This window comes from Anabrus simplex, chromosome 1 (genome assembly GCF_040414725.1).
Source record: "Anabrus simplex isolate iqAnaSimp1 chromosome 1, ASM4041472v1, whole genome shotgun sequence".
In the NCBI taxonomy this organism is placed as follows: domain Eukaryota; kingdom Metazoa; phylum Arthropoda; class Insecta; order Orthoptera; family Tettigoniidae; genus Anabrus; species Anabrus simplex.
This window is the reverse complement of record NC_090265.1, coordinates 1,319,216,639-1,319,230,412: the sequence shown is the minus strand read 5'-3', so window position 1 is coordinate 1,319,230,412 and position 13,774 is coordinate 1,319,216,639. Positions and strand designations below refer to the sequence as shown.

General features: G+C 38.6%; 1 protein-coding gene across 1 annotated transcript in view; it reads left to right on the top strand.

Annotated features, from left to right (window-relative positions):
• The window catches only part of LOC136858300 (unconventional myosin-VI), a 384,418-nt gene that overhangs the window by 232,544 nt on the left and 138,100 nt on the right, over nt 1-13,774 (top strand). The window contains exon 16 of the mRNA XM_067137739.2: nt 10,507-10,617. Within this exon, the coding sequence (XP_066993840.2) occupies nt 10,507-10,617 (111 nt within the window). The remainder of the gene's footprint in view (nt 1-10,506; nt 10,618-13,774) is intronic.

Below are 13,774 nucleotides of genomic sequence, written 5' to 3'. Positions count from 1 at the left end.
CTCGCCTTATTTCGCGTATTAACATTGTACAATAGGTTATTGAGCTCTTAAAATCTTCTATTCTGCAGGAGAATGCCAATAAGAGATGTTAGTTGATAATCATTAGTGAGCTGGTAAATTTTCCTCAGTAACTTCCTGTGGTTGATGGTGTCATAGGCAGCTGTTAAGTCAACAAAGGCAACTCCAGTTACCTTACGCTGTTCAAAACCATCCTCGATGTGTTGAGTAAGGTTCAGGATTTTACTGCAGCATGACTTTCCAGGTCGAAAACCAGCTTGTTGAGGAATGAACTTTCCTTCGAGGATGCCACTAATTCGGTTAAGGATAAGGCGCTCGAAGATCTTGAAACAATGGCATAACAATGATACTGGGCGAAAGTTTTTAGGATCGTTTGGCTCCTTACCAGGCTTAAGTAGTGCAAACACTCGAGCTTTCCTCCAGAGCTTGGGAATATAAAGCTTAGATACACACTCATTAATCATTGTAAGCAGCCATTGCAGAGTAGTCCTGCCGAATTTCTTGATCTGTTCTACTCTGATATCATCGATGCCAGCAGCCTTATTTAATTTCAAGGTGGAGATGACAGACTCTAGTTCATTCAAGGTGAAGGGTTCTTGGAGATTTTGGTTCTCACTTCCTGGGGTTCGTTCCAGTTGCTCCCGTGTACTCCGACCTTTAATCTTCCCGTTCATGAGTAATTGGGTTGCAATCTGGTCAGCTGTAATTGTGGTGACGTTTCTAGGTTTTGTTGGGTCACCACTGAGGTTTTTCAGGAGATTCCAGGCTCGCCTACTGTTCAACTTCATGTCCAGATTCTCTACCAGTGAGGTCCACTAAACTTTGCGACTTGCTGAGATAGTTTGCATCAATTCCTCACCAACCTGGATAGTTTCATCAGCAAATGGGTCATCCTCAAAAAGATCTTTGTAATGGTTCATCAGCTGTTTGCTGTCATCAGTCATTCCTGGTATGTAATTTGTTCTACAACTTCTTGGAATGGTCCTTCTAGAGGCTGTCTGGATGCATTTGACAAATGCCTCGTACATCTCAGGTTTCGGTGGGATCTTGGCAACTTCTATATCAAGCTCGTTGGTGAATCTTTCCCAATTGGCCTTCTGAAAATTAAACCTTCGCTTGAAAGGTACCTCCTCTGGCACTACCATGGCATTCACTTTGCAGATTACAGGTCTATGTTGGGTAGATGGGATAGGCTTACCCATCATCTTCACACAACTCCCAGCAACTTTTGATGACACGAAAATATTGTCAGGGTTGTAGCCTCTCTTCCACCGACCGCTATTGAAGGATGCTGGTAGTTTTGGATCATGAATTAGATGATGATCATGATTCTCTGCCCAGGTTTCCAGTTTATCTCCATTGGTATCTGAATCTGGGTATCCCCAAGATGTGCTTCGACAGTTGTAATCACCAAGGATGAAATTTACGCCCTGGTACTTAAAGTTAGTAGGTTCTTCAAACGTGAAGTCAACATTAGGAGGCTTGTATACAGAAGTAACGCTAAAGTGTGGCGTACATACAGAAATAATCTCAATGTCATCCCTTTCAGTTTGTGAGGTTGGTGAGTGTCCATTATTATGGCAAGGCCACTATGCCTAATGCCAGTCACATTTTAGATGGGTAAATTTGTTTATAATGGCGGGCACACTTGCCTACTTCCAAACACAATCGGTTAGGGGAGTCTTGAAAAAAATTGCATGCTCCCTTGCCAATCAAATCAAGAAGGGAATTATTAATTACAATGGTAGTCCCTCCTTACTAATGCTAGTTACAAAGGAGTTGTAGAAGGATCCCATTCCTACTACCAGTCAAAGTCGATGTGGAGAGTAATGATTACAATAGCAGACTACCTCCTGCTGAGAGTCACTATTGATGTAAAATATTAATTATAATGGCAAACACACCCTTTCTACATCGCTACAAATTGACTTCAATGAATATATATAGATCGACATACAAAATATATGCACGTTTACAATACGGTACTGCAAACCTTCATATACAGATTAACTGCTGCTAAATGATACATCATATCGACAAACGGATTGTACCATAAGACGCCTCATTTAGCAGTCTAAATGGCTGGTCTTAAGATATTTTCTCCTGTCTCATCTATGTATGGGTAAAATTGAGTTAGAAACATTGAATAGGGTAAAATTTGGGTAAGGTTTTCTCACAGTGCATTACTTTTGGGTACTAATATGACAGCTACAAACAGAATTTGGTTCAAGTAGAATTAGATGATTCTACCTTTCGTATAAGTGATTCTAGCTACGAATTATACGTGTGCAAAGAACAAAATGTAGGTATAATAAAGAAATAGGGACAAATCTAACATATAAGGAACAGAGATATGATGGAATGTCATAGGACCAACATTGTAGATCACTCAAATTGAACTGAGATTGTGCCATCCATTTTGTGATAGGACTTACCGTTTAGCCATGAAATACCTTGAAATGAAGGTCTGCACCATCATTAAAATTGCCTCTATATTTCAATATTCTTCGGGGATAAAAAGTGAAAAATTTAATGATCTTGGAAGTTTTCTCTCGGTTACCGGCTAAAACATATAATTTTGCCTAATTTCAAGTTTCTAGCTTGTCTGACAGATCATGCTACAATCTTGATTTTGGGTGAGGAGGGTAAAACTTAGGACATTCAGGAAACAATAGCTAAAAATATGCAGATGGTCATTATTGCCCCTTAAACGGATAGCTGTACGAAAATATTGCCAAAATAGTCAATGCACAGACACATGGTCATTATTATTTTATTTATATAGATAAGGAATCTGCACCTCGTACAACACCTTTTGGCCTGCAAAACCAACCATTCATGATATCTCCCTTATTAATCCTCCTGTCCAAAAAATGCACATTAGAAAATAAAGTTTAGAAATGGATTTCCAGCAAGTTTGGTCGTTTTCCAGTCAGGTTGGTGTTGTATATATTGTGGGAGAATAAAATCATTGTTTTGGTTCCCTATAAACCCCCCAGTCCATTCTGGGAATTTGAAATTTTATGGACCTTAAACCTACCTTTGGACAGGTGGATGCTAAATATAAAGTTTGGTTGAAATATCTTCAGTAGTTTTCAAGTTATAAGAAATGGGCTTCACACGCACCCGCTCTTGAGTTAATTCCGGTGGGTCTTGTAACTGAAAAACAGTCCGTTAATGATATCTCCCTTATTAATCCTCGTATCAAAATGATGCGTATGAGGAAAAAGGTTTAGATATTGACTTCCATTAAGGAAGGTAGATTTCCATTAAGTGTGGTTGTGTATATTTTGTGGGAGTTAACTTAGCAGCAGCTTGTTTTACTGCCAATTCCTGTTTCTTCTTATTCCTATTACTATAAGAATAACATATCAATAACCCTCTAGTTCTGAAACATTTTACAGTGATTTTGATATATGATATTCCACTATAAACACAGGGTTTTCATGCTCTGGTTTGAGGACGAATACATGTGCATTTGTTTACTATCTGTGTTAGTATTTTGATAATAAGCCTAATCCTGCAAGTTCCTCCAATACCCAAATGTGTAGTGGTGAGTACATTTTGGTACATACTAGTGCTTTGGATCAGTTGGTAAATAAACTAAACTGTAGTGAGTGTGGTAAATCTTCTTTAACTGTTCAACTGAGAGAGAGACATTGTCTAGCTCAGAAATTATGTGTGAAATGTACAGATTATGGGTTTAGTCCAACACAGACATATACCAGATAAAGAGACTACATTACACAGGCCTCCATTTCAGATAAATAGGAGCACCATGGATGTATTTTTAGGCCTAGGTTTAGGGCATAGGGGGATGGAAAAGTTCTGTGCAGCTGTAGAAATGTCAGGTATGGACTCTAGGACATTCACAAGTCATCTGTGTGCTTTGGCATAGGAAGGTAGCTCTATAAAAGAGAAAGTGTTGTCACAGTCGACTGCAATTGTGCGAAGGGCATATGAAACTCTTGAGTCAAATTTGGACAGTGAGACTATGATTGATATTTCTGTCTCATATGATGGAATGTGGCAAAAGCGTGGGCACACTTCTGCTTATGGTATAGCTATAGTCATAGATTTATTAACCGGTTTGGTGATAGATTTCGAGGTTGTGTCCAGGTGTTGTGCATTGTGCAGCATTTCTTCTTTGGAACTTTGTATCCTATCCACAGAATATCACATATGGCTTGAGAGACAAAATCTAGGGGGGAATGCAATAAGGATTTTGATGGTTCTTCTGTAGCCATGGAAATGTTTGCTGCAGATACTGTATTCTTTGGAAGTGTTCCATTTCTCACTATAAGATGTGCTGTACTACAATACTCTCAGATGGTGACTCTAAAACTTTCAATCATCTTGTGAGTGAAAATGTTTATGGTAGTGAGGTAACACTCAAGAAGGAGGAATGTATCAACCATGTTGCAAAGAGAATGGGTACAGGCTTAAGACAGGTTGTGCAGTCATGGTAGGCAAAAGGGGTACAGCTAGGTGGTCATGGAAAAGGAGCTTTTACCAATGCTGTTATTACAAAACTTACCAGCTACTACAGAAATGCAAGTGTTAATCATATTCCTAGTGTAGTAGACATGAAAAGAGCCATTATGCCACTCACAGTCATTACATGTCAACAGATGTGAAACTACAGCATGGTAAATGTCCCAAAGGCTCTTACTCCTTGTGCTTCTATAATAAAAGTATGGCAAAAGGCATAAAGCTGCAGAGCCATGATAAAATGTCCATCAAGTTATCAGAACCATTAGTACCAGTTTTAGTGCAAATGAGCTGTAAATTCTTATGTATGTCCTTTGATGCATGTTCTACAACTTCAAGCATTATTTTTGCTGCTGAACAAGTGGATTGCTCAGAAAAAAAAATCAAACTTCAAAATATATTATTATTTTGAGAAAAAAAATTTGTGTCAGAAAATTTACTATATCACAGTAAGTAACATAAAACTGTTAAAATTGAATGCTTGCATTATTTGTACAGGAACAACACATCAGAAAATAATTTAATAATTGTACTAACTTTCATAGTATTGTGCAAGGGGTATTTTGAAAAATTGCATAATTTGAATAATATTTTATCAATATCTCAAAAGATATTAAAGATAGGAGTATAAAACTTTGTAGTGTGGTATATAATAACACACAAATGCAGTATACTGAATTATATTAAAATAGGATAATAACTAAAGAAATTAGAAAACTCACTTCCAATGTCCCTTAACATGGATTTGTGTGGAGGCTCAAAATTAATGTACTTTGTTAGAAAACTTCTCAGTCCCAGATTATTTATTTTACCAAGGGGAATGTTGGCGCAAGCAAATTCTTTGCACACATCTAAATAATACTGGGAATATTTAGATGGGCCTGCATTTGAAGTAGCTGGTTCAGCTATTAGTAATTGTCACAAACACACACGCGAAGCAGCTGCAGTATGCTTATTTCCAGACAAATGCTGGGTTACTTGAGAACGTTGATCTGCACTTACTGTTTTACCACATGGTTGGCAAAATAAAACTTTTCCATCGGTAGTGAAAATGCTTTTAAATTCCACTACATATTGTTGAAGACACGACCTTGTACTCGACTTCTCTTTTGGCATTATTTTGCAGGTTATGATACACGCATTTACGGTGAATCATTGTTTCAATAAAAAGAATAGCAGCGGACACTGAAGGAAATATTTCTTAGTAATCTATACAACATCACACGACCACGGGAATGATATATGGACCTGAACAGCTAACCTTACTCATAGGAGTGATGAAATCCCACTACCTAATGGTGGGGCAATATTCTTCCCAGTCTCCCAAGTCCTAACGGTATTATGTCACCTTATCTCTCCGCGATTGCCTTTTGCTGATATTCTATGAACAAAACCCGAGCGGGCTTACTCATAAAAGCCGGTTGGAATGACATCATGCAAGGAAACATCTTGTGCAGCAAATCAAATCGGTCTGAATATAACGCCATAGCGAGTGACCAGCAAGTTTCAGAACTTCTGGAGGGAAGTCTATAAATAGCCGAAACATTCAGATACATAATGTTAAATACACTGTTAAAAACAATATCGTAATCGCAAAATGAAAATTTGAGCATTATATTATAACACAGAAGCATTTTAAATTTTATTGATTAACAAATATTGCCAATTTATGTGCTTATTATAGATTTTCTTAAAATATGTATATACATTTTTAAAATGTGAAAATATGTGTTTCTATGTGAAATAGGATTAAGTTTTTTTCACTTGGGGATGCACAATAGGAATAATGAACTTTGTAACTTGTGTTAAAACTTACACACAAAAAATGTAATTATATGAAAACCCGCTCCCTAGTGATAAGCTCACCGGACAAAATATTAGTCACCCTAGTGCGCACATACAGATGGATTGTTAAGCCTGTACAGATTGTGCATTGAACAAGTCTCGTACTCAACTGCACACACACACACTGCCTCTACGTGAGCATCAGACAGCGATCAGTGAGACATTGATGTTTCAAGCGGACAGTGTACGTCAACATGGGTAGATTTAAGGATGTGACAGTGTGCCAAAATGGACAATCATATTTGGCCATACAATGCGCGTGAAGTTGCTGGATTTGTTGGTATTTCACAGCGGACTGTTCAACATGTCTACAAACAGTAGTGTACTATAAGTGGAATACAATGTCAGAATTGTGGTCGGAAAACGATCCTGACTGAGAGGGACCGGAGACGCATTTCACAGCTTATGAATCAAAATTGATTCCAAACCCGACAGAAATTGCTGCAGTCAGTGAATGAAGGTCCGTCCCAACCAGTTAGCGGGAGAACATTGTGACGGGAACTGCATCCAATGAACATTTGGAGTCAATCTTCTTGCAAGAGGCCACTGCTCACAAAGGCACATAAAGCCGCATGTCTTCAATGGGCTAGAAATCATCGAATGTGGAAAGCAGCTGACTAGCAGAATGAAATGTCTGATGAATCATGTTTTTGCCTGCATTCTGGTGATACATGTCATTGAGTGCACTGAAGGCGAAATGAAGCATTTCGTCCTGGATGTGTGAGAGGTCAGGTTCAAGCCAGAGGTGGGTATGTGATGTTCTGGGGGTGTTTTTCGTGTCATCAATTGGGCTCATTCAGTAAGGTGACAACTAATATGAACCAGCATCTTTATTTAACACATTGACAACGGGCCTTGAACGGAGGCTGCAACTCCATGTAGACCGGATATTTCAAGCCTCCAAGAAAGAAATTACACTGCTGCACTCAAACTACTGTAACTCAAAAAGTATTTAAGATATCGACTTCAAACTTGGAACATCTATACAATAGGTTGCTTAATAGTCTGTATGTTGTGATGCCTTTCAAAGCAGTACCGTTTGAGGCTCCATTTATAGTCTTTCTAAGCACAGTGCAGTAAGAATGCCCTGTTTGTTCCATTCGTGTACTCATTGTTTTCAAGTATGCAATGAATTTTCTTTATGGCTACTCCCCATTAAGTGTTAGCCCTTAATCATTAGAAATATCTCAGTTATTGTCACTCAGTGCCTATTATAACCAGTCTGTACATAATTAATCACAACTATCGGTAGCCGTTGGCAACTGAATACGTTGTGCCATGTTGACATCTGCACTGGAACTCCAGGGAATAGCTCTACATAGCCGACATTATTTTGTTAAACACATCAAGGTTTAAAGAAAGATATATGCAGCGATAATTTATATTCCATGACTACACCATAAATGGAACTCCTAATCTTGCCCAGAATTTCATCAATATTCAAAGAAATACAAGGTGCAAAAGCGAGAATTCTCGTAGCCCGTCACCTACCGTAGGCTGTCACCTACTGTCAGCTAAGAAACTACGAGAATTCTCAGGGCTCGTCACCCATGTGGCACATCAGACAATGAATCTGCATATAAATGTTGAAATACTTTTTCATCACATAGGGCACATTGTACAATGATTCTCGGGCACGTAAGTACACCCGTGTTTATACGGAGTTTCCATGGCTACAGAAATCATATAATTAAAACAATACATTGATTCTAAAATCTGTGATCCTTCTACTCCATGGCATGATTGAAAATAGTTAAAATTATAGCCAACAGATAGCACAACAAGCTACAAACAATGCCTGTGCGTAAAAGCAGAGATCTCTGGGGGCGTCAGCAACTGTTGGCCGCAGTACTATGGAGATCTCTGGGGCCGGTCGTCAATGTGTTAAACATTCTGGATAATCAGGTGTTTCTTTTAATTCAAAATCTGTATGATGAGTATGCTACTGATCTCTGATTTTTCAAGATGACAACAGTGAAGTTCGTCAGGTTGGACACATATGTGACTGCTTTTATGAACACTCCACCTCTTTATTACATCTTGATTGGCCTGCAAAATCACCTAACTTGAACTCCATTGAAAATCTGTGGAATATGTTGGAGCAGCGGGTAGAACGCCAACATCAGCATCCCCGGAATCTGGTGGAATTGTGTGACCATATCCTCAGCGAGTGGCTTAACCTGTATGTGTACCTTCACAACCTTGTGGATTCACCTCCTAACCAAATCCAGGCGGTTATCAAGTCCAGAGTTGGAGTTACACGGTATTAAATGATGCTTGCAATGATTTCTCTGGGGGTGACTAATTTTTTGTCCGATGAGCTTACATCAAGTTCATGATTGATCCCTTTTGTGCTGTGTGGGAAACAGTGTAGATGTCATCTTTGTTGATTCTGAGTCTCTTGCAGAAGTTGACAAAGAAAGATCTAATTATGCCCTTGGCTTCGATCAGAAGTCCCACAACCTTGCACGTTTTGATGTGGTATTTATTATGATAGAAGGGGATACACACACCATACATATTCTTTTTTTCTCTTTGTCAACTTCTGCTTGCTGTGTTGTGTCAATCTTGAATCTGACAGTTGTTTTGTCATCGAAAGCGATGATGTCTATTCAAAGAGTATTACCAGTTGTTGCGATGCCATGAACTTCCTATATTGGAATATGGTGCAGTAGTCCACAATGACCCTTCTGAAGTCCTTAACATCAAAATTCAACATATCCACAATGTCTGTGCTAGATTAATTATTGATCTCTGTAGTGATGGACATACTTGATTCAATTCCTACATTTTACACAACTGGGAAAGCTCATGTCACTTAGTAGTCAGGAGAAACCTTAGTGGTTTAATTTCTAATTATACCAAACCAAACGCCATGGGATAACAGCCCCGAAAGGGCCATGGCCTACCAAACGACCGACGTTCAGCCCGAAGGCCTACCGATTATGAGGTGTCATGTGGTCAGCACGACGGATCTTCTAGGCCGTTATTCGTGGCTTTCTAGACTGGGGATGCTATCTCATCATCAGATAGCTCCTCAATTGTAATCACATAGGCTGAGTGGACCTCGAACCAGCCCTCAGACGCAGGTAAAAATCCCTGACCTGGCCCGAAATCGAACCCTGGGCCTCCGGGTAAGAGGCAAGCACACTACCCCTACACTGCAGGGCTGGCAACTTCTAATTATACATGTTATTATATTTTTAAAAAATCAGAATTTTGCAATAATTTGAACTGTAAACTGTAATTTTTATTATAGTTTTCTTTTCCCCTTCTCATGTACTTTGCACTATGCATGACTAGTCTAAGTTATGTATAGTACCTTTACTCCCTCTTTCCTTTGTGGATGGCTACAAATTATATGCTAAGTTTATTATGACTACATCATGGAGTCGATCATCATTTCTCATATTGTCTATTTTAATCTGCTCATCCAACTCCTTGGCTGAATGGTGAACACTGAGGCTTTTGGTCAGAGGGTTTCAGGTTCAATTCTGAACCTGGTCAGGGATTTTAATCGCATTTGATTAATTCTTTTGGCTTGGGGACTGGGTGTTTGTGTTTGTCCCAAAATTATCTTCTTCACATTCAGACCACACACCAAACTACCAACCATCAAATAAACATGCAATAGTGTATGCATCCAGTCACAGGGGGTTGGCATCAGAAAAGGCATCTGGCTGTATAACAGGGCCAAATCTACAAGTGTGACAAAGTCACACCCACAGCCCCACAGATGTGGGCAAACTTGGTAGAAGTTTCTAAAAATCTGCTCATGAATCAGTTGTTTCATTATATTGCATAGTATTGTCTATGTTATACCGGTATTCTATTATATTGTGCTGTATTGTCCTACTACCTATTATGTGAGAGCAGATTTTGCCCTCTAAATGGGGCTTAATGAATGAATGAATGAATGAATGAATGAATGAATGAATGAATGAATGAATGAATGAATGAATGAATGAATGAATCAATCAATCAATCAATCAATCAATCAATCAATCAATCAATCAATCAATCAATCAATCAATCAATCAATCAATCAATCAATCAATCAATCAATCAATCAATCAATCTCTTTCTATACATCTGTAAAATTTAATGGAATATTTTGTCCATTTATTAATATATTAATATTATATATTTTAGGTCATTATTTCAGAGCTACAAAAGATACTAAAATGTAATGGGATTCCAGAGTCTACATCTCATCTTGAAGAGCTTTTGGTTGCAATCAGAGGTACAATGATTAACTTTAAGGTAATGATATCTATTTTCATATGCAGCTTTATTTTGTGTGTTTTATTAATGTAAATATACTGATGTTATCTTCAAAAACAAATTCAAGGAGGTTAAAGCCTGACAGAACTAGAATAAAGATCGTACAGTTGTCATGCCTATGCCTTTATGTAGGTACTGATATAGGCTTTCACAGCTGGCATATAATGGAAACTTGTTGTTGTCTGGGCTATTATGCTATAGTCACAAGTTAATGAATATCAACATTTTGCCTTTTGATTAGTAGACCATGTCAGGTGAAGCAGATCTCAGTGTATCCAGTCATATAGAAAGACAGGAACATGAATAGCAACACATAATAGGATACATTCAATGACAGGACAGAGGGAGAAATAGAAAACACAAAAGAACAAGGACAATCTCTCCACATCTTAATATACTTCCATCTGCAAATACTGTATATGAACACATTCTTCAGTCTCATTTCTTCTACAATCCATTTCTTCTCAGCCCATGACAAGTTTGCTTCTGCTACCCAGCTTCGGGTGGGCTTCAACATTCACTGAGGGGTCATCTCACTGCATATTAGTGGAGGCATATGTGTTCACTGCAGAGTCCATATTTCTGAAGAAATTAGGCAGCAGCTCACCTATAGTATCATTTTTTCAGAATTAGGGTCTTGTCAGAGAATATAGCCATCAAATAATATAAGGAGAGAGAAATTCCATCTGTCTGCAATTGTCTTGACAAGGCCCTATCATATATCACGTGAAACATCGATACTTGTCAGACTGTGACCATTGTCTGATAGCCTGCAAGACAACAACTTTCCATCAGTCCTCTTTTTTTCTGAAAATTCTAGCTCTACCATGAATTTAAATTATTGTTACCTGACTTTACTTCGCCCTTCCTCTCATTTTGAAGTTGCCTCCATAAGAAATACATATTGTCTTGTTTGTTCAAGTCTATGTGGATCATAGTGATTCCATTTTTGTTATAATTAGATCTATTAAAATTTAACTGAAATTATATTGTAACAAAATTGCCAAATTTTATTCTAAATCTGAACTTCATAAAATGGTTATTTAAATAGCCTTTAATCCTTTGTCTTGTTTGCTTTACTTTTCAAGATTGAGATAATTATTTCACCTGTATATTGTCCATAGAATGCTCCTAATTACACTCTTATTTTATTAGCAGTTATGAACTTATGATTCTGTTACATCTTACATTATTCCCATAGTGCAGTTTCATTGTCCTTCTATTCCTTCAAAAGTTTTTACAAAATCTTTTTCTTCATCCACCAACCATGTCTTGGGAGCTCCTGGGTTGGGCAGTGGATCATTGACCTCCATTCCAGATCCATTTTGATGCTTCATATGCACTATTATTACAGTAGGCTTGGCACATTCAAAGGCATTTTATACCTAACTGCCAGGTTTCAATGAGTCTTCCCCTAACTTGGAGAACAGATGCCTCTTTGCTGTCACTCCTAACCTGGGAAACGGATACTGCATGCTGGATTTCAGTGGCATTAACTCCACTAGGGGACCAGCACCCACATAAATGAGTTCTTCCTTCTGAAGCTGTTGGCCTCTTTATAGAGTGGATTATTTACCGCTGCCCAATATTTGGCATTTAGGTGATGGCTGTGTGGTCTACTCCATCCTGTAGCAGGTAACCTTTGCCAGGCACATTACAAAATTACCGCATCTAATTTTATTGATTGCAAACTTCTTTTATTCCCCCCTGTGTTAACCTGAGAACATAAACTTCTCCAGCACCTTTAGCAGTAGCGGCTCGTTCTAAAGGGCAGAGGGGCACGTGCCCCTCCAGCTAAGTAACTGTTAATGCATGGTTTTATAAATACTGGCAATTTGAATGGTGATACATTCAGTTTTGATATTAGGCGCCGCATGCAGCTAGAGCGTCAATGTTTTCATCATACAAGTACTTTGCTTCCTCCGGCGGGCTCTACGCTGGCCGGTCATGCTGGGCCCTGTGCCCTTAGCTGCTGACTCTTTCTTACGTAATTTTCGTTCACGCATGCGTGGAACTAACTAATTTTTAACATGCACTGAATGGGAGATTGGGTCATTACCGAAGCCAGCCCGCTACGATTACGAAAATACGCGAGGGCTTATCGCGCCGAGCAGAACATCGTGTTCCAAGTCCATCTGCGGTCTGATAAACATGCTGTACTGGCTAATGAAATTAGTCAGTATCCTATCTCGTAATATTTAGTGTGGTGTCGTTAAAAGTAAATCTCTCGTGTTTTGTGTGCGGATATACAGAATCCCTATGAAGAGTCTCTTAAGGTATATCACACGGGTATGTTTAACATCTAGGCTACGTACAATGAATTCTGTGAGTAATATTTTAAATAGACCTTTCTCTCAACTGTACCTTACGGAAAAGACTGAGATAAAGACACTCGGTCGACCAACGCCTCATTTACAACTAGAGCAAGTCGGACAATATAAAGGGCGTGAATATCGACGCAGATTCCAGCCAGTGGTGTATACAGAATGCGAGTGGTTGTGTGGCTGTGATTCAAGGAATGCGTTTTTCTGCTTTCCGTGCATGTTATTCGGACATGACCAGACGTGGACGAAAACCGGAAAACAGATCTCAAAAACTTGAAAGAAAAAATTAAAAAACACGAAAGTTCCTCCCAACATATCAATTCATGCATGGAATTAGCTGTGCTAGGGAAAGTTAATATAGTGACTCAACTGGATTCTGCTTGTCGCCAATCCATTAACAAACACAATGATCAGGTTAGGAAAAATAGGCACATATTACGCAGAATTATTCAGTGCATAAAATTCTGTGGCGTATTTGAAGTGGCACTCCGTAGCCATGATGAGACAGAAAATTCTCTAAATCCTGGAATTTTCAAAGGTCTCATTAATTTTACGGCTGAAGTAGACGTTGCTATGAAAGAACACCTGGCCAACGCTTCTGTATTTAAAGGCACTTCAAAGATCATTCAGAACGAGCTTCTTGACTGTATGTTGAATGTGTCCAGGGAACAAATTTCTTCAGAAATTGGGGAATCCCAATTCGTTGCAATAGAAACAGATGAAACAACGGATGTTTCAAACAAATGCCAGGTTGTACTTGTTTTTCGATATGCATTAGAGGGTCACGTCCATGAAAGATTCTGGGGGTTCTT